This window comes from Rhinolophus sinicus, chromosome 3, assembly GCF_057876585.1.
Source record: "Rhinolophus sinicus isolate RSI-liver-muscle chromosome 3, RSI-T2T, whole genome shotgun sequence".
NCBI lineage: Eukaryota > Metazoa > Chordata > Mammalia > Chiroptera > Rhinolophidae > Rhinolophus > Rhinolophus sinicus.
Window position 1 is genome coordinate 130,009,787 of NC_142503.1, and position 22,258 is coordinate 130,032,044.

General features: G+C 37.5%; 1 protein-coding gene across 11 annotated transcripts in view; it reads left to right on the forward strand.

Moving 5' to 3' along the window:
- The window catches only part of HNRNPC (heterogeneous nuclear ribonucleoprotein C), a 50,798-nt gene that overhangs the window by 15,196 nt on the left and 13,344 nt on the right, over nucleotides 1-22,258 (forward strand). For 6 of the 11 annotated variants that reach the window (XM_088797086.1, XM_088797081.1, XM_088797083.1 and 3 more), the window contains 3 exons: nucleotides 13,092-13,369; nucleotides 17,666-17,741; nucleotides 18,374-18,421. In XM_088797086.1, the coding sequence (XP_088653212.1) occupies nucleotides 13,129-13,369; nucleotides 17,666-17,741; nucleotides 18,374-18,421 (365 nt within the window). In that variant the 5' untranslated portion in view covers nucleotides 13,092-13,128. Of the gene's footprint in view, nucleotides 1-13,091; nucleotides 13,370-17,665; nucleotides 17,781-18,373; nucleotides 18,422-22,258 lie in introns of all 11 variants that reach the window. The other 5 variants (XM_088797079.1, XM_088797076.1, XM_088797077.1 and 2 more) reach the window with 1 other exon arrangement.

Consider the following 22,258-nt stretch of genomic DNA (forward strand, 5'->3'; position numbering starts at 1 on the left):
ATTTGTTTTCTAATTTTTTACTGTTAATATGTCTGCATCCTTTTTTCCTACACATGATTTTTCAAAAGAGATTATTTATTGCGTTGAAGAATATGCAGTCTTAAGCCTTTTAATAAAATAGGCCAGTTGTCCTCTGAAAATAAACCAGTTCATACTGTCAGAAATAATGTATGAAAACGACCATTTCAATTGAAAATATTTTTATTTGGTAGGTGAAATTGTTATTTGGCTTAATTTATATTTTCTTTATACTGATGTTGAATTTCTTTAAATCTCTAAAAAGCTTCAATATTATTTATTAATCACCTGATTTTTGTCCCTGGCCCAGTTTTTGTGGTATGTACCAGTAATAGTAAATGATATAATAGCAGCAGCAGCTGTAGCAGCAACACTTGTGATATTCAGGCACCATGTCAGTGTTTTCTGTATCTTAATTCATTTATGCCTCAGACCTATCCATGAGGCAGATAATATCAGTGATACTCATTTTACAGTTGAAGAATCTGGTTTTTGGTAGGGAAGTGCGCACACGAGTGGTTGAGCTTGAAATTGAAACAGGTCAGTCTGACTCAAGCCTCTGAGCCCTTAACCATTAGGATGTATTTATGTATTTTCACTTTTATATGTAGTATTAAAGACTTGATTTATTATGGACAAATGTATTGCAGACATTAGTCAGTTCTTTGTTTGTTTACTTATGGTGTATTTTAGTGTGGGGATATATTGTATTCTGTTCAGGAACTTTTCATCTTAAGGTTAGTCATATTTTAAATGAAGTTTGGTCGTGATGGACATGGCATGAATTCGTGGGAATAGGCATTTTTGTATCTACCTTTAATTTTTTAATATGTTTTCCAGAAACTTTTGATTTAGAATTTTTAAAATATTAACCTGGGTCTTGCTCAAAGCTACATCAGGGTAGCTTTCAGAGTACAGAAAATGTGTACAAGGGCTGCTCACTTGAGATTGACTTTACAAATTATTGTTCAAAAACTATTATATAACATGAAAAAAATCTTATGCTATTGAAGGAAAATTGACAGTATTACATTTTTTTTTTTAACAGGACTTTATTGGGCAACAGTGTGTACTTCCAGGACTCTTTTTTTTTTTTCCCAAGTCAAGTTGTTGTCCTTACAGTCTTAGTTGTGGAGGGTGCTGTTCAGCTTCAAGTTGTTGTCCTTTCAGTCTTAGTTGTGGAGGGCGCAGCTCAGCTCCAGGTCCAGTTGCCATTTCTAGTTGCAGGGGGCACAGCCCACCATCCCTTGTGGGAGTCGAACCGGGAACCTTATGGTTGAGAGGACGCGCTCCAACCAACTGAGCCAACCGGGAGCTCAACGGCAGCTCAGCTCAAGGTGCCGTGTTTAATCTTAGTTGCAGGGGGCGTTGCCCACCATCCCTTGCGGAACTCGAGGAATTGAACTGGTAACCTTGTGGTTGAGAGCCCGCTGGCCCATATGGGAATCGAACCGGCAGCCTTCGGAGTTAGGAGCACAGAGCTCTAACCACCTGAGCCACCGGGCCGGCCCCGACAGTATTACATTTTTTTAAAGTGACTTGGGTGAGACTCCTCAGGGTCTATTGAAGAAATCAGTGACAGCTATATAACTGGGGGAGATTGTTAACATTTCACACAATGAAACTTTTCTTTAGGCTGAAACCAGGGAATATGAACTAGGTATTAGAGGATGAAGTAGTATAAAATGGAAAGCTCTATGCTTAATGTAAAGAAACCCAACGAAAAGTTGTCTAAATACAGGAAGTTAGCATTATATTAATAAATGAATAGGGATTAGCAGTTTTACTTTACAGTGAATTCTGCATGTGTTGACAATGCCAAAGTTAGTGGAAATAATAGCTTCTGGACAGCATGCAGTGTGTGTTCCATTCTTGCAAGAACAACCAAATTTGGACTACTGTGTTCAAAGTGACATTGACAGATTAAGTTGTATTTGTTGTAAGACAATTTCTTATTTTTATAGAAGATAGTAGGAATTATTTTCATTCGTTCATTCACTCATTCATTCACAATGGCCCATGTGGGGATAGAACTGGCAACCTTGGTGGTATTGTACTAGTACCATGCTCTAACCAGCTGAGCGAACTGGCCACCCCTACAACATGTTTTTAAATGACTTTCTAATTTTTTGTCACAGGGATTTACAAAATTTATAATAGATGGTCAGAGTCTCTTGTTCAATGCCAAACATAGGATGCCTTGAAATTTATTTAACATCTTCAGTTGCTTGATTAATAACAAATACATAGACTTACCCATTGCTTAGCCCTTACTTTAAATAATTTTCAAATGAACCTACAGAAACATGTACGTACTGGTTTTACTTAGTTACAGCAGTGGAAGTGTCAGTTCCCTCCTGCATGCACCCTATGGGATTGTCCTTTTATTAACAAATTTGACCCCCAAAAATGTAGTTTTGCTATTTTCTGGAAACTTGTTAAATTGTGTAACCTGGCATATATCATTTTTCAATTTGCTATAATATGATCTTTTAAAAAATGAACAGGTGATATGTACATATGTAAAATACACCATCTGTGCTTCAGCCTTCCTGTTCTGGTAGGAACTGTCTACATTATCATGTTAGGTCTGTATTCTTTTTTCCCCCCTTTTAAATGATTTTAAAGTTACGGGCATGATACTTGACTTAGGAACTTCAACATGGCTGCATCTCTTAAGAATAAAGGTAATCAGTATTATCAAAATAATTATCAAAACAATGCAAATTAACACTAATTTAATATTGTATAGAGTCCATCATTAAAATCCTCTAGTTGTCACACAAAAAGGTCTCCCCTAATCCAGTATCTAGTCAAGGTCTCACACATTGCTCTGTTAATCTACAAAAGGCCCCCTTTTTTTGAGTCCCAACCAATTGTATGATGTCCCCAAGAACTTGAAATCTGATTGTTTTTCTGTATATATAATCAAGTCAGATATTCACCAAGAATATTGCATGGGTGATGTATGTTATTTTGTCACATCAGGAGACATATGTCCGATTTCTTGGTTTAAGTGGTGACCTCCATGTCTCCATTGTAAACGTAGCATTTATCTTTGTGTGATCAGTGGGTAATCTGTTGGATAATATTTTGAGACCATATAATTTGTTTCCCATCCAACAAGCTTTTCCTCAGTGCTTTTAGCATACATTGACATTTTTCTGAATTACTATTGATGTAATTTTCACCAATCTAACAGTTTAAAAAAGTGGTATCTTTAAATCTTTTAATTTCAATATTCTTTACTTTTTTCTTTTTTTCCCCTCCTTCTGCCCCCCGCCCCCACTGCCCCACACACACTCCGGTTCAAGCTGTTGTTTCTCAGTCTAGTTGTGTAGGACACAGATCCCTGACCCATGCTGGTATTATGAGCCTTGCGCTCCCCCCCCTCCCCCCCGGCTGAGGCAGTCGGTAGGCTGCTCACAGTGGCTGCCGGCTGCTCACAATGACTGCCGGCCACTCACGCTGGCCACCAGCCGCTCCTGGCAGCACACGACGACCTCTGGCTACTCACGGCAGCCCAGCTCCAGGAGAGCCATTGTTCACAATCTTAGCTGTAGAGGATGCAGGTCACTGGCCTATGTGGGAATCAAACAGGCGACCTTGGCGTTAGGAGCACGATGCTCCAACCATCTGAGCCACCAGGCTGGCCCACTATCCTTTTCTTGAAACAGGTTTTTATGTTTGTTTGGTTTGGATTTTTGCCTTTTTCTGTTACACTTTTTGGGACAACTGAGTTTTGTCGTTAGGTTTTGATAGTTGCCTATGTAATTTTTTTTACATTTAAGTTTTTTGTTGCTGGTGTTTGGTGATGCCCTTGCATCTCTGCCCTTTCCTCTGCAGACTGCTCGTCACCCGCTCCCCCCACCCCTTCAACTGAATGTCTTCTCTGGTATTCAGGTTAGCAGTTTGTGAGTTGGTTTGTGTGTTATGTGTGGGTTTTTTGTTGTTGTTTGTGGGTGTTGTTTTTTCCCCAAAAAGCAATAAAAGTGGCTTGGGTGGGAGGGAGGGGACTTATTGGCTGGTGGGATTTTTAGTTAGACTGGTTTCTTTTCAAACTTGTCCAGAAAGGCAAAAAAGTGGGTATTTTTGCTTTGGAAGAAGGCCCTGGGCAGGCGTTTTGTGACTGGGCGGGGAGGAGGGTTGAGTGTTTACATGACATTCTGTATCAAAATTGATAGAATGTTTATAACAAATGTTCAGAGCAATGTAATAGGCATTTAAACCCCTCATAAAGTGATAACCCACCTTGCAAACTACTACCCCTCTGACAACTTAAATATAGCTGTTAAAAATACCATTGACTATGGTATGGCCTTATGTAGTAGGTGCGTTGTGGGGTTGGTTCAATGGCACAGTCTTTCGGGTCACCTGAGCCACACGCTCCAGGTGTGTCCCTTGTGTGGGTTCTGTGTGCCCTCTTGTAATTGAGCCTTGGTTGATAATTGCACATCAGTGGGAGGGACTCACCCTTGGGCTCACTGGTTGTGAGGACTGGCCTTGACTACAGTGGAAGAGTTGTGCAGGGGCTCATCCTATGGAGCAGGATGTGCCTCAGCAGGACTCTGGTGCCTGCCCAGTCTGCCCCTTGGGTGTGTCCTACTTGGAGGCTGCTGGGTGATGCTCCAGCTCATTTTGAAGCTGGCCACTGGGGGCGCCAACCCCAAGACCACCTCGGAGCAGATCTGCTGTAGGTCTCCTTCAGCCACAGCCCATGCCCCACCTCGGGCCACCTAGCAGTAGCCAGAAAGAAATCTGCAGATGGCTGCTGCTGCCTGTGCTGTGCTTGGAAGCACCTTGAGAGGGCAAGGTGCGAACCAAGCTGGCTGCTGCTAGTGCCTGCTTAGGGCTGCTCAGCCAGATGCTCTTTGTCTCAGTTCCGCAAACCTTTGAGAGACCCTAGGAAAGTGAAGCTTGAGCCAAGGCAGGCGTTCTGCACAAAAAAGCCACTGAAAGCGGCCTGGGTGTGCCCAAAAGTTGGGCGGGGCCAGCTGTCCAATCACCAGGGCAGGGTGAATGAACAATACAAGCAGGGAAGGGGGAGGTCTCAACAAAAAACACTGTGGCCTCCATCAGCTCCCCATCCAGGAGAAAGCCGCGTCTCTAGCCCCTGTCCCAAGCCAGATAACTCAATTCCTCATTGGTCCTGCCTTTCCAGCTGCTGCCACAGCCCTGGAGCTCAGCAAGTTTTTCCGTTAGTGTGTAAGTCTGCGCGCAGTCCCTTTAAGAGGAGCACCTGTGAGTGCAGTTGCACTCAGTCACAATCTCCGCTGGTTTTCCTAATTAAAAATTAGGGGTACTTCTCTCCCCAGCATTGGAAACCCTGGGCTGGAATCTCTCGCTCCTTTAGGGGTTGGGGGAATGGTGGTCTGCACAGCTGAAATATCCTTCCTGATCTTTAATGGTCATACGTGAGTGGGACCAGCCTGATCTGGGTCTCTGACCTTCCTACCAGTCTGTAGGTGGCTTCTGCAAGTCATTTGAAAGGCTTCAGTCTGTTCTCAATAATGGTGGTGGTGTAGATTAGTTGTAATTTTGATATGGTTGTGAGAGAAGGTAAACTGTTTACCTACTGCACCATCTGGGTTGTCCCTCTACATTTAAGTTTTTATCCATCTATAATTTATTGTGTACAGAGTGAGTTTGGTCCCTAGTTTTTGTTTTTAGATGGCTACACTGTACCTTTTGTTGAATTACTCATTTCCCCATATTTACAATACCTTGAGTCTTGTCATAGTTTTAATAGTTAGAATAAGCAATTAGCATAGTTCTAAAAGTGGCCAACTTTGTTAATTCACGGCCTGAAAATGTCTTTACAATACTACCATGTACTATTTTCTCATGCTTTGTAGTTTTCACACGATAGTCTACCTTGAGGTCATAGTATCAAAAAGATACTGAGAAACTTGACAAGAAATTGTGAAAGACTGAAATAGAAAACCTTTGGATTCAAGATTGTCATTTTATGAAATTGCCAACTCATTGCTGCCATCTAGTGACATTTTTGTCTTTAAAATTCCTTAAAGAAGGATGGGAAACAGATTAGGCATGATAGTTGTATCCAATTTTAATTGAACGTAGAGGCTACCTTAGGGTTTTAGGGATTATAATAAAGACAATTCTAAGGTCGGCCTCTGAATTTTCTAGCCCGTTCTTAGTATGATTTGACATCCGATAAGCTATACTTGGTACCATCTTTGATTTCTTTTTGGATAAACAGATGTGATATGCATACATACGTATAATGTGATTAGCCTACTGAAATGTCCAGTAGAATCATCTTGTGGCTTGTTTACTTACCTTCTGCCCCCTCCCCTTTTTTGGCAGTAATTTGCCTAGATATACTGAGCGCAGTCTGCATGGCACTATTTTGTAAAATATTTGTCTTCTCTCCCCTCGATTCCTTTCCATTAAAGGTGGGGTTTTAGGGGCCAGGACATACAGGCAAGAGAGCTGAAGGCTTGATTCCACTGTAAATTTGATTTTGGCCCAGCTCCCAGCAAATTCCAGGGCCTTCATAACCTGTGTTTTTGGACCATTTGAACCTTGTATTTCTCATAATTAGTGAAGTCTGCCATTTCTACCTTGCTATACTTCTTCCCAGCAGAATTTTCTTGAGATTTAATGTGAACTTAAGAAATGGACTAGTTACCATGTTTCCCTGAAAATGAGACCTAGCAGGACAGTCGACTCTAATGCATCTTTTGGAGCAAAAATTAATATAAGACCCAGTCTTATTTTAGTGTGAGACCTGGTCTTATATAACATAGTATAGTCATATAATACAATATAATGTATAATACTGGGTCTTACTGATTTTTGCTCTGAAAGACACATTAGAGCTGATTGTCCCGCTAGGTCTTGTATTCGGGAAAACGTGGTATAAACATCCCCAGATATTTATCTAGATTGACAATCCACTGTAGGTTTGCCTCTCTTAAGAGGGCAGTCATGATAGCTCAGACTTTACGAGTAAAATTAACAGATGGAAATAAAATTGACAGTGTACTTGCATCCCAACCAGATGCAGATTTTATTTGGTTTTAAGATATGTGTGACCAGGGTGGCAGAAGTAGAAACACATTTCTGTATCCACAAATCTTCAGCATTGCTTTTCTTTCACACTGCCACCAAAATCTTGTTGCTTTTATTGCTTCAGCATAAAGCATATGATTAAACAGACACGTAGATCCTTTGGTGAAAGGAAACAAAAGTAACTCAGTATTCCTGGTTTTGACATTTACTTACCAGGTAACACAAGCCTTAGTGATCCTTTGATGATAAAAATCATGGAAATAACCTGGGATGAAAGACATTTATACAGAAACATGCAAGCATATGCACCCATACAGTAGAGACTTGAGTGCTGCCACCCAATAAGCTGTAGGAAAATATTTGGTCTTTTTCTGTTACTCTGGTAGAATTCTGTTTGTCCGGAAACCAGATCCACTAGATCTCCACTAGTGAGTTAAGCAGGATTCAGAGTAGCCTGGGAACATAATAATTTAAGAAATCTGGGGAACCCGCATTCGCGACCCCCTCCCTCCCACTCGGGAGTTCTGATCCTTTGCTTTTAATAAACTATCCTCTTTACAAAAAAAAAATCTTTTCCCTGTTGGCTTTACTCTGAACCCAATTTTAGGAGTATTATTTTGTTTAAGTTCTCATTTCTTTTTTTTTTTTTAAACTTGTATTTATTTAAGTGTGTTTTTCCAGGACCCATTAGTTCCAAGTCAAGTAGTTGTTTCAGTCTAGTTGTGGAGGGCGTAGCTCACAGTGGGCCCATGTGGGGATCGAACTGGCAGCCTTGGTGTTATTAGTACCACACTCTAACCAACTGAACTAACCAGCCACCCAACTTTTGATCTTTGAGGAATTATGGAGTATTTAGGATGTGCCAGAAACTTGTGATTTTCAAAAATTGGAAGACGTTGGGATTTATATAAACTGGAGCTTCATGAATTATTCTCCTTCACGATACTAGACTAAATTTTTTTTTTTTAAATAAAATTTCCCAATTTAATTTTAAAAAAAATTTTTATTGGAGAATATTGGGGAACAGTATGTTTTTCCAGGACCCATCAGCTCCAAGTCAAGTCATTGTTTTTCAGTCTAGTTGTAGAGGGCGCAGCTCAGTTTGAAGTCAAGTCGTTGTTTTCAATCTAGTTGTGGAGGGCGCAGCTCACTGGCCCATGTGGGAATCGAACCAGCAACCTTGGTGTTATGAGCCCTGCACTCTAACCAACTGAGCTACCCGGCTGGCCTAGACTATATTATTAAAGTTAAAACTAATTCATGGAGATAAACATCATTTATTTAACAGCATTATTAGGCTCTTAGAACATATATTAGCACATTTGAATGGTTTTATTTAACAAATTTTTAAGACCTGCATTATTAATTGATATTAACCAAAAGCAGATTACCCACACAATGTTTTAAAATATTTCTGCCCTATCTTTCCTAAACACATACACTATATATGTATATACTGTGTAGTTTATGTATAACTCCTGTTATGTATTAGATAAATGTGTATACAGCTTTTTGACTTAAACATTTTTTTTCATAATTTCTACAGCACTTAAAGTGATTACACATTTTCTAAAGGCTGCAATTGCTGATAATTTGAATACTGAGTTGTTAAAGATCCATTTAAAAAAAAATGCGTGTAGACTATAACAATGCCACAGATCTGTGTAAGGTTAAAAGCAAAAATCGACCCATTCTTTTTGCAATTTTTTTTAGTATATGTGCTGCCGAAGCAAGCACACTTTTTGCAATTTTTACACTTGAAATCTGATGTATTTCTTTAAGACTAGACCATTTGGATTGGATTTTTAAGCTGGTCAGCAACCCTCTCATTTCTTCTTCCCTAGTACTTACCTTTAAAAAGTTAAGAGAAATTTGCCTGTCCTGTGAGGGTAGGTTATTTTCAAGTGTAAATGTTTATGACCCATGAAACTCAAATACACTCATTTAGACCTGTTCAATTTATATTGGTCTTCCAAAAAAACACTAATGAGATAGAAAGCAAAAGCCCTTGTAACTACTACTCAAGTTGGGAAAAATAGAGCTTTGCCAGCAAGGTTTACACTTTGGAATGATCCTGTGACAGTCCAAAAGTAAGTGGCATAGCATACAAGGAAAGAACGTGTGATCCGATGATTTTATACCCAGCAAAGCTGACTTACAAATAAATATGAAGGGCACAGGGAAACTATAAACATGCAAAAACTGAGAAACTGTTCTTATGAGTTCTAAGTAATATATTAACGATAAGCTTGGAACACTATAGAAGTGAGGTAGAATTTAAACATTAATAACATCGCAGAAAAGACAATGCCACCTACCTACCCATAGTCTTGGAAAAGGGTCATGCATGAGTCTAATCAAGCCTTTGGCCCAGTTTCCAATTTCAGGAAATACAGAGAACAGAAGAATAGATGGAATTGTTCTGAGTATGAAATTTCAGAAAATCCAGACTGTCGGTTATCTCAGTTTGGTTAGAGCATGGTGCTTATAACAACCCAGGTTGCCGGTTCGATCCCTGCATGGGCCACAGTGAGCTTTGCTCTCTTTAAGAAAGAAAAACAAATCCAGACTGGGAAACGGCTGGTGAAATGCCCTGGATTCTTTAACACAATTTAAGTTACAGGGATAGAAGGGGAACTTATCTAAAAACCTTCAAAGACATCAAATTTGTTTTAGTGGGTAAGACTAGACTGTCTAGGAATACACATTTAGATAATGGAATTATTTTAAAAGGAAAGTGATTACTGTGGAGTAGCTTTTGGGGGAAAGAGACTGAGGATGGAATAGTGCACATGGGGCTTTCTGAGTTTTGAGATTTTATAGAGACGCTGCTCTAGACCCTTCAGACCTTTTTATTAAATACAGTACCTCGTACTACTCACTGTTGGAGCAGGCAAAACCTTTCCTGTTTCAGTTCAGCTGCTTTTCTTAAAGTTGGTTCTTTGCTTTCCAGTTAATACTAGCTGGATATTTTGGGATTCTTTAATTTATAGATCATTTAGACTCCCAGTTGCTTCTTTCTCAGTGATACTATCCATGTTAGATGGTGGCTTGCCCTTAACCAACATGCATTTTGGGAGTTTTGATTGGGATACCTTGACACCAAGTTTTGTTGAAAATGCTGTCCATGGGTTTTTGGCTTTATTACCTAGTTGCTTTTATGCAAGGATTCAAATAGTAGTACCATTTAGAATCACATCTGTTCCTTTAAGTAGCCCTGGTGCCTAGTACTTAGCAGACACTCAGGAAATGTTTCATGAAAATATGGATTAATTTGTAGTTACTGTTTGTTAATTCTTTAGGAGGATGTGTTCCTAGGAATGGGATTAATGGTTCTTTGTGGGTTCACCTGTTTTTACTGTTGCTTATTCCTTAGTTAAATCCTTAAAGTATGAGCATTGAAAGCTATTCCATTTATCTTAGCCAAGCTTTTGGAGCTGCGATGATTATGTTATTTTAACCGTTAACAATCGTGATTTTTGTATCAAATTTTAAAACCACACATAATCAAATAAAATGAGAAATAAAATCACTTCTTTAAACTCAAAGTGACAACTATTTTCAGCACCTTATTATTTGTATACCTAGATGTTTCTTTGCCAGTCTTTTTCAAATGGGGTTCCTTGAGAAAATTAAGCCCTACTAATACCCTAAAGAATTCTTTGTATATAATGAATTCTGTATATCTTGATGGTATTAGATACATATCATCCTTATGCAAATTGAAAAAAAGTAATTTAAAATCCATTTCTGTTCTGTTGTTTAAAGGAATATACAGGAAAGGAACATTCATGTCTTATTTTGTGTTTTCACCCCATAGTCAGTATGCTGGTGGCATGTAGAACCACCGTGTTTCCCCCACAGGTAATTTCTTATTAAACCCAGGAAGATTTTACCTATATTTAATTGTTATTGATATTAATTGTTGGTGAGAAACACTTGCTGAAAACTGGCTTATGTCCACATTTATAATAATAGCAAACCTTAATACTCAGCAGTACTACTTGAAACCGATTAGGCCTCTTAGTAGGTTTATTATTTTAATTCCTTTCGGTGTTCTAAGGATTTCTGGCATTCACACTTAACAGTTGAAAGACTTGGTGATTCTCAGTGGCTGCTATTTGGTAAATTTTCATTGCTTACTTTAAAAAATATGATTAAGAACTGTTAGTAAAGATAATTTAGAAACCAAAATACAATAAAGACAGATTGTTATGAATTTCAGAAAGGCTAGGAGTGAAAAGCAGTTAATATCTTTAAAATTGGTACTGCTTATGAAACCGACTAGGCATTTTAAGGGTCAGAATGTTAGTGGTCATATTTAACTGATGTATACTACATGTTTTATTACATATATGTATATATGACATTTTTACATAGTCTGTCATGGTTCTATTGGAAAAATAACACAATAGAAGCTGGTATCTTTTGATATGAGGTTCTTCAGTACCTTTCAAAGGGATGAATGGGAGATAAGTTAATCTTAAGAATATTACTGTAAACCTAAGGTAGGTACATCATAGTAACTGTTTAAATTTGGTGCTTGGAATGATAAGGGTCAGCAGGATGATTTAAAAAACTTATTTAATGTCAAAACATTTTCACTTTAAAAAGACCTAAGACATTGTGAATCTTCATGCAATTATAATAGATTGAGCTTCTCTAACATACATAAAGATCATTTTTGTTTTGAAATAATAGTCTGAGGAAAGTTCATATGGTCCTCCTTTGATTCATGCAGTGTTCTACCTTGTAGTTTTATCATCATCACCATCCAGTATTATTAAATGTCCCAGCTATATTTTGTGGGTTATCACATAAAAAGGAAGTAAAGAGTCATTGCATTCTATAAAAAGATGGTGTTATACTTAAAATACCTGGCATATTATAAATCCATTGAAGTACCTGGAAATACATATTTCTAGAGAGAATGGTTTTATTTATTGCCTTTGTATAATGAGGTTAATTATACTTGAAGGGCAGAGTATTAGTTGTCCACATTAATCTAGCTAAAAGAATGGTTTGTGGGCAGAATTTTTCTTTTTTTAATTGGGAAGCTTTTTCCAGGACCCATCAGCTCCAAGTCAAGTCGTTTTTTTTCAATCTAGTTGGGGGGGCGGGGGCGGTGTAGCTGAGCTCCAGGTCAAGTCGTTGTATTCAGTCTAGTTGTGGAGGGCGCAGCTCAATGCCCCATGTGGGAATCATGCTGGCGACCTTGGTGTTATGAGCACTGCGCTCTAACCAACTGAGCCAACCGGCCCACCCACCGGCGCCTCAGCTCCAGGTCAAGCACTTGTTTCTCACTGGCCCATGTGGGAATCAAACCAGTGACCTTGGTGTTATGAGCACTGCGCTCTAACCACTGAGTCGGCTGGCCGCCAACCCACCAGTGGTTCAGCTCCAAGCTCAAGTAATTGTGTTCAATCTAGTTGTGGAGGGCACAGCTCACTAGCCATTGTGGGACTCGAACTGGAGACCCTGGTGTTATGAGCACTGCGCTCTAACCACTGAGCAAACTGGCTGCCCCCATTGTTGGCAGAATTCGGAGTGGGTTTTTTATTTTTATTTTTTTTAGAGTTTGGAGTTTTTAATATCTGGGGAAATGAGTGAGACTCATTGTAGTAAAAGCAGTATGCAAGAAGGTGAAATTGATAACAACCAATGGTTAGATTCGCACAGCTGGGAAGGTGAAAAATAAGAAATTGGTGGTGGAGAGCTTAGGGGTTTCTAATTTGCTTGAGGACATTAAAACAGAGGGGTCACTTAAACATGTCCAAGAAGATTGTGTTGCCAATAGTGTGAAGATTGTTTTTTCCCCCTCCATTGAAATGATAGTCTAGTGCTGTTGGAATAGAGAAGAAGTTGAATTTCTATAAGGATATATTTAGGGGTTCTAATGCCATGAGATCTGCTTAAGTTGACTGATACCACCATTTTATGTAGTCATAGTGGTTCAAAATAAGAGTAGAAGTTTTATCAAGGAATATTTGTCTTTACCATTTTTTCACCTAAATGCGGTTTTTTTTTCCTTGCAGTTTTTTGGCTTTGTGAGGAACCTTATCATCAAAGACAATGGCCAGCAATGTTACCAACAAGACAGATCCTCGCTCCATGAACTCCCGTGTATTCATTGGAAATCTCAATACTCTTGTGGTCAAGAAATCTGATGTGGAGGCAATCTTCTCAAAATATGGCAAAATTGTGGGTTGCTCTGTTCATAAGGGCTTTGCCTTTGTTCAGTATGTTAATGAGAGAAATGCCCGGGCTGCTGTGGCAGGAGAGGATGGCAGAATGATTGCTGGCCAGGTTTTAGGTAAGGTCTGGGTTGATTTAATTTTTTCATTGATTACATGATTCAAATATGAGAATTTTTCTGTTCGTCTTTCTCCTCTCCATGAAGCTGATAGTCTTAGATTTTCTGGATATGACTGATTTTAGCCTAATAAAAATATGTTGGGTTTATAGGTATAATAGGCCAAATAAGGATGTTACTTGTTATGCTGCTTTGTGTGGTTGAGACTAGATAACCCACACTTGGCAGCCTTGAGTAAGGTAGGGGAGGTAGGAATATTTCATAAGGTACACTTATTGCCTAAATGGTTGTGCCTACTGCTTACACTAGGGGAAGACAGCATGGCTTAGTCACTCATGAGCTCTGAAGTCATTGCTTGGCTCTGCGTTGGGGCTTCACAGCTGTTTGTTGGACAGCTTATGTAGCTTGACTGAGCCTTAAATTTTCTCATGTTCAAATGGAGGTAATAGTACCTCCGTTACTTATTCTTATGTGAAGTAATAGTACTTTGGGATATCCAGAGAATTGAGATAAATTGAAGATTAATTGAGATGATTCATGAAAAGCTTCTAGTAGAAGTCCAGCATGTTACTTAATAAAAGGTACTTATTGTTACATCTGTTTTTAGCAGCATAAACTCTGGTTATGTTGTTTTAGATACTAATTTTCCTAATAGGAGTCTTCTCTGTGATCTAGCATGTTAAATGTTGAGAAATGAGATCTGAGCACCACTCAGATAATGGTTTATATTCTTGAGAAGATAAACTTGAGAAGATCTCATTACATGTTATATATTAAGACTGTTAGAACTCATCAGTATGTTCCTAATGACTGTAGAATGTCATTTCCTTGACAGTTGTTATCAGTTTATAGGATTTCTAATTATCAGTTTATAGGATTTGCTGTCAGTCATGTAATTTGATAAGGTTATATTTTCTGGGAGGTGAATATTAATGGAAGCTGAAGGGTTTGTAAGACAAGTCCATTGCTTTGTACTTTTTTATGAATAAAAAAGAAAAAGCACACAGATGTCTTGTGCCAAGAATGGCTAGTTCCATTGATGATACGTTGTATTTACCAGTTTAACTAATTATAAGCATTTCATAATTGAATGAGATTTTTTTTTTAGTTTTTCGAATATTCCTGTGGTGGCTTAAATTTTTGTTTTCAACATTTTCAGGAATTTGTATTACAGTTTTTTTTGTGTGTGTTTTTTTTTAAGATTTTATTGAGGAAGGAGACAGGACTTTATTGGGGAACAGTGTGTACTTCCAGGACTTTTTTCCAAGTCAGGTTGTGGTCCTTTCAGTCTTAGTTGTGGAGGGTGCCGTTCAGCTTCAAGTTATTGTCCTTTCAGTGTTAGTTGTGGATGGCGCAGCTCAGCTCCAGGTACAGTTGCCATTGCTAGTTGCAAGGGGCGCAGCCCACCATCCCTTGTGGGAGTCGAACCGGCAACCTTGTGGTTGAGAGCCCACTGGCCCATGTGGGAATCAAACTGGCATCCTTCGGAGTTAGGAGCATGGAGCTCTAACCTCCTGAGCCACCGGGCCAGCCCCGACTAATTTTATTTTTTATCTGTCAGTGTTGTTCTTGTTTTTTACCTTTTTGCTGAGTATTTTTAAGACTTCCATGTATATCTAGCAGACAAAGGACTTTTAATCAGAATTCAGTCCATGTTCACATATGTATGTGATTACATGTCTTTAAATCTGGGTATCTCCATCCCTTTCCCATTTAAAAAATTCATCACGTTTAATTTGTTGGAGAAATCTCTAGTATTTTCCCACTCTGTACTGATTGCTTCCTTGTATCATTTGTTCTTTTCTACTCCCTATTTTGTGTAATGACCTGGAGCAGTGCTGTCCAACAGAAATAGAATATGAACCATGTGTGTGATTTAAATTTGTGAATAGCCGTATTAAAAGAAGTAAAAAGAAACAGCTGAAATTAATTTTAATATATTTTATCTAACCCTATATACCCAAAATATTGCCATTTCAATATGTAATCATATAAAAGTATCAGGGTATTTTGTTTTTTTCCCATACAAAATCTTTGATGTCTAGTGTGTATTCTTCACTTAAAACACATCTGAATTCAGACCCAATTCATTTAAAATGCTCAATAGCCACTTTTGGCTAGCAGCTTACCATCTGGGACTGTGTAGATCTAAAGGCTTGATTCAATTCAGATTCTATTTATTTTGGTGAAAATATTTCATGGATTGTGTTATGTACTTCATACTGTTACCACATCAGATGGCCTAATGGTTGTCCCATTTTTAATGATACTAAGAATAATTTGTGGGTTTAAGTTTTATATCCTGATCCTTCTGTGTGTGATCAAGTTCACCATCAATTTTTCACCTTATGGTGAAAAATCCACTGATGATTGTTGCTTAGATAATTCATTAGGGGTTGCAAAAGAGTGGGTTTTCTAATTTCTTCTGCACATAACTAATTTTTCTAAAATGCACAGAGAGCTCCTTAATACGTGGTTTTTCTGCAATACTGTTCACACTGAAAAGGCAGGATAAATCTTTTTCAAAGTTTGGTATAAATAGTTGATACCGTGTCAACCTTTAAATATAATCATTGCTTTATTTTAAATTGGTGTGTTTTTAGTCCGTTGGAAATAATTCTTAGAGTTCATAATATTTTATCTTTGACCAGTGGATCACCTTCAACTTGGTTTCTGTGCCTTGAGACCTTCATAATGTAATGCATTGCTTCCTTGCTTTATGCACCACAAGATAGTACGGGTCATCTGGTATATATCTTGACCTAATCTTGGAATTTGCACTTTTTTCCTAAAAGCCTTGGCTCCTTTTAATGGGAATTACTTAGAAACCACTATCTGTGTATCTGGAGTGTTTATTATTATTATTATTTTTTAAAACTTTTTTATTTAAGTGTGTTTTTCCAGGACCTATCAGCTCCAAGTCAAGTAGTTGTTTCAATCTAGTTGTGGAGGGCGCACCTCACATTGACCCATGTGGGGATCGAACCGGCAACGTTGTTAAGAGCACTGTGCTCTAAGCAACTGAGCTAACCGACCTTCCCTGGAGTGTTTTAATTGCTTCTGTTTAGTTTCAGTGGGCAGTAGGGACACTTTTTTAACAAAAGAAAACAATTTTATGTGCATTTTGTGCCATAGTTTGAAAATAACCATACCAGTATTTTTACTAAAATTAAGATTAGTAAATGTAATTTTATTAATACATAATCTGAGTATTGAACTCAGTACTATAATTTAGAATCACATGAACTACTTCTTTAATAAGGTTCTATAATCCACTTTTATAAAACTAAAGATAGAATTAAAATTTTTAAAAAGCAATTTTAAAATAAAATAAAATGGAACTAAACTATATCAAAGTTTATATGATTCCAAAGTCAAAACTGTACAAGCAAGGTTGTTATAAACATAAACATTATATGTATGTTAAGTATTAGAAATGAGTTTAGTGAACCCAGGAACCCAGGACTCTGATGATTATTCATAAATATAGTGGGGTTTAGCAAATAGACCATGTACTAAAAGCCTGTTTTTCAATTGGTCATCTGATGAACTGAGTTTTAGAGAGCTAGCCTTTGGCTAATTGGTTTTTGACAAATTGGCTCCTTTTTTTTTTACAAGAGAGAACATGGAGTCTTGTTTGGTAGGCATTGGGTGGCAGGTTAAGTAGCTGGCCACTGGAATAGGTATTTAAAATATCATGTTATATATGGAAACCAGGGTTTTGCTCCTTTATGTCCCTTTTCTTGGTGTGAGTTTATGTTCGGCATGTAAAGGTTGTTTACTTAAGCAATTCACCGGCTGCATAGTCTTTAACAAGCATTTTTTGGTGCAACTTTACAGCTGATCCTATATGTAAGGGGGAACGTCAACCCTATTAATTAATAAATTGTCGTGTATTTGTGTATCTTTGATATATTTGTGCTAATTTAAAATGTACAGAATCATTCCTGGAAAGGGAACCATTAGTCATTGATACTTTTCTCCTACGATAGTAACTGAATGAGCAGAGTGGGTCCTTTGAATGATAAGAGTTTCATTGAAGTAGGAGAGAGAAGGTACCAAAGACAAACCTGATGTTTCATATACAATGAACACTTCTTTGGTACAGAACAGGGTAAAGGAATAAAAGAAAGTCAGCTGTACAGAAATTCTTGAGCATTTTTATATGACAAGGAAAGATGAGATACAGTGTTTGACCTTTGTTGATTTATATGACTATGTACACTTTTAAAAGCTGTAGTTTGAGATTCACCCCCAACAGAGTTGTCATAAAAATTTTTGTTTTTGTTTTTTCAGATATTAATCTGGCTGCAGAGCCAAAAGTGAACCGAGGAAAAGCAGGTGTGAAACGATCTGCAGCGGAGATGTACGGGTCAGTACCAGAACACCCTTCTCCGTCCCCTCTACTCAGGTCCGGAACTTTATTATTTATAACTGCATTGTGTCCATCAGTGGGCATCTTCTCTATCTGTTTTCTGGATGTGGGGAGGGTTAACTGTAGTATGTTTTATCTGTGTAAGAGTAAAGCTTTATTAATTTTGTATTAATATACCTCCTTTTCTCCCATTTCCCAGAGAATTATTAGAATTCCCTGAGATTTTTCCTATTAAAGAACAGTTGGGTATTTATAGCATAAATTTAAATCATTCAAGAGCTGTTGCGCTTCTAAGAAGCTGGGGATTAAGAAAAGGAAGGGGAGGATGGTATAAGAATGTTTAGTTTACTGTTATAATATTCAGTGCTCTTATTTTAGCTATTATGTTGTATGTTGAAATTTTTGCAAACTTTTGCCTAAAATTGTAATTTGGCCATTGCATGTTCAGTGGCCTGACGTGTTTGAAATTTAGTGATCTGTTGTTTGAATGATTGGGGATTATTCCATGCTAACCTATCGATATATTTTGTGGTTGATTTGGCATGGGTTTTGGGGTTTTTTCCCCCATCTGCTGTAGTGAATTTACATTAACAGCTCCAAATTAATACTCTTCGGTATTTATTTTTCAGCTCCTCTTTTGACTTGGACTATGACTTTCAACGGGATTATTATGACAGGTATGTTAAAGGTGTTTTGCTTTACCTATTCTGGTAAAAAGCTGTCCAGTGAGAACCATTTTCTTTTTCTGTTTTGTAGTAATGAAATTTCCCTTTTGTAGTAATGAACAACAAACGTTTTTAAATAAAGTCCCCTATTTCTGCCAAAACATAATGAAAAATTCCTGCTCGCAAATCGTCAGGTAAACTAGATAAGGTGCCATTTCTCTTAATTTCACAGAATCAGTTTATATATCATTAGGGCATATGGGGACATGACTAGTACTTTCCGGACTAATGGCTTTTCTTGACAAGTCAGATTTTTGTGTTTGTTTGTTGTAATTTGTGTGCCAAATAAAAGATAACTGATTTTCCTAATGATGGAATGGAACTTAATTTGCCATTCCATGTTTTCTTTATTATTTCCCTATTGCATATTTGCCACTTGACTTTGCATTGTGTGGGATTACAACAAAAGTATAAAAAATGATCCCAAACCTTAAATCCTGTAGTCACCTTTAAGCAAACCAACTAATACAAAATAGGATACAGTCAGCATAAATAATGAATCAATTTGCTCTAGGAGTTAGTGTTAAAGATTGGGGATCGTAATAAAGTTCTGAAAGGCAAGGAGGTTGGAATAATGGTTATGATTTCCTCTTGTGCCTTCAGAACTGCATTAGTTTTTATCGGAGAGTCACGAGAAATAAAATTGGAACACGTGGGTAGGGATGTAGGTTATGGATGGGTTTGAAAGATGGATTTAGACCCGGTGTAGGAATTAGTTATTGTGGAATGGTATGCTATGCACAAAATATATATTAGTATCACATTGGTGTTCTGATACTAGTCTTAGTGAATGTTAAGGAAACATTAAGTATATTTGATTTTCTTCGTTTTAAATTATGCATTATATGTAAGTGTTTGAGAATATTCATACAGTGGACATGATGAGAAATCGATATTTTTATTTGCTGTTTCTCATCTTAGAATTCCAGTATTTTAATCATGAGTATGTATGTTACATATATATATGTACCTATATAAATATATACATAAAGTTATAATTAGACAGTGCTTGCTTTTGAAATAAAAGTAATTCTCTTGATGTGGGAATATTAGGCAGAAGAGAAATATTTGGTCTGAGTTGATCGATTTTGCGAAGGGAATTAGGTAAAGGAATGAAGTCAGCTAATTATTTTTAATAATTTACAATTATTTTTAACCTTTTAAACCACAGTTACTTTTGCACCAACCTAATATAATTCTACCTTCATGTAAATAGTCCGCTAAAGGTTTAGTTGTCTTGGTGAGGCAGGAAAACTTTAACCATCCCTATCATCTCACTGTAAATATGTTTGATAAAAATTGTTTTAAGTGAGTAATTTCACAAGGTTTAACTGATACAAAGAGATACAGAGAACAAGGCATAGTGAAGAAATTTAGATGTTTGCAGAAATATCTTCAAATTTCTTACCACTGCTATTTGATCCTAAAAATTGAGGCAGCCCACTGTTGGCCTCGTTTTTCAGTTTTTAAAGAGGCAAGAGGATACCTTTAGTTATTCTCCGTATTGTTTAATATTATAGAATGTCAGTGAAAAGTAATGTCTTTCCTCTTCATTCTAATCTCAGCCAGTAGAAAAAGACTGCTGAAGACTAAATAAATGGTGCGAGTACATAGTAGCTGGTGAAGAGTTGATTCAAGTATAGTACTGAGATGTGGTAGGGAAGTGAACAAGTTTAGAGTCAAGAATGGAAAAGCTACTAAGGAAATGGTAATGGTTTCTTCTTAGAAGTCATTCTGAAGGTATTTTATTTGCAAGGTTAAGATTTTTGTTATTATCCTAGTTAGTAACATAGTGATCCTAAATCAACTATGTTGGATTCTTTATTAAAACAAGATGGGAAATTGGCTCTGTGGTTGGCTAAAAACTCTGGGTTTCCTATGTAAATGGGAGTTAAAACGGTGTCTACTTAGTCACTTGAGTCATGCCCTTAAGAACATGAAATCACATGCTAAATATTTCAAGACAGATTTGGCATTTCTTTAGATCATTTCCTTATTATCCAGCTTTTGGGGATCTTGAGGTCTACTGTTAGGTTGGTGCAAAAGTAGTTGCGGTTTTTGCAATTATTTTTAACTTTTTAAACTTAATTTCTTTTCCACCAACCTAATATCAATTGCTATGGTAGAGGAGGCAGCTGATACGGAGCAAAGATTGATTGAGGAATCCAAAGACTTGTCACTTAGCAAAGAAGGTCATGACTAAAAGTCATGTATGTAATCTCAAGTTTTCTTACCCCTAAAATGGAAATAATAGAGTTTTACAGACCGAAACATAAAAGGTAGGAAGTTTCATTATAAGTGACCCCAAAATATTATTATAACTGTTTGTAATCAAGAACTACGAATCTTTTTTAGAGCATGAGGATGCCTGCTTATTATCAAACTCCACTGTTTCTTATATGCTAATGTTATTTAAAATTACACTTCTCAATTTTTAATTTATTAACCCTTTTAATACTGACATTGTTACGACTGCATTATTTTGTTGACACTATATTAAATATAAAAATGAAGGGAGTTGTGGACACTCTACTACCCCTCCCCCCAGGAAATAATTTCCCTAGCTTAACTAGTTCTTTATTTATGTGTGTCAAGTTTTCCAAACTCTAATGCATAGTGAAATGAAGGATGGTTGGTGTTTGTTTTCTAAACGTCCTTCTTAATAGTTATTTCAACTTTTTAAAAAACTCTGTATTATGGAACATTTCAATTCATACACATACACACACACACACACACACACACACACACACACACACAAGACTAGTATGTCAGTAGAAGATAAAGACTGCTTTTATAAACATAACCAAAATACCGTTTATATTTAAAATAATATAATTCCTTAATCTCATCAGTTTTTGCAGACTTGATTTCCCAGGTTGTGTTTTGTATTTTGGTAGCACATTCTTCTGCCACCTATATTTCCTGTTTATGGGTAGGTAATTAGGTTATAGAAGGCTTGATGTCTTATGTTCTGGGTTTTTTTTAATCCATCCTTCCTTTCCTTTTTTTTTTTTTCCTTTTGCTATAGTGGGGTTGGAGAGTGGCCAGAATATTTCAGAACAGGACTTTTTTTTTCCCCCAAGTCAAGTTTGTTGTCTTTTCAGTCTTAGTTGTGGAGGGCGCAGCTCAGCTCCAGTTGCCGTTTCTAGTTGCAGGGGTCGCAGCCCACCATCCCTTGCAGGAGTCGAGGAATCGAACTGGCAACCTTGTGGTTGAGAGGATGCGTTCCAACCAACTGAGCCATCTGGGAGCTCAGCTGCAGCTCAGCTCTAGGTGCAGTGTTCAATCTTAGTTGCAGGGGTCGGAGCCCACCATCCCTGTTCAATTTTAGTTGCAGGGGGCGGAGCCCACCATCCCTTGCGGGACTCGAGGACTTGAACTGGCAACCTTGTGGTTGAGAGCCCACTGGCCCATGTGGGAATCGAACCGGCACCTTCGGAGTTACGAGCATGGAGCTCCAACCTCCTGAGCCACTGGGCTGGCCCTGACTTTTTAAAATATATATTTTTTATTAAATCTATTGGGGTGACATTGGTTAGCGTGACTTGATACAACTTTAGAAATGTAGACACTGTGTTTTATAAGGGGAAGCATTTTAAATATCAGGAAATAGATGATATCGATGTTTTGTTAGGAGAATTACAGTGGTTTGTATTTTTGCTTGGGTGTTCCTGGGTGTTAAGCGATCAAATCCTGGAGATTCTAAGTACTTTAAAACTGGAGGATAATCAAATGATAAAAACAACTGCGTCTTTTTTTTAAATTAAAGTTTATTGGGCTGACAGT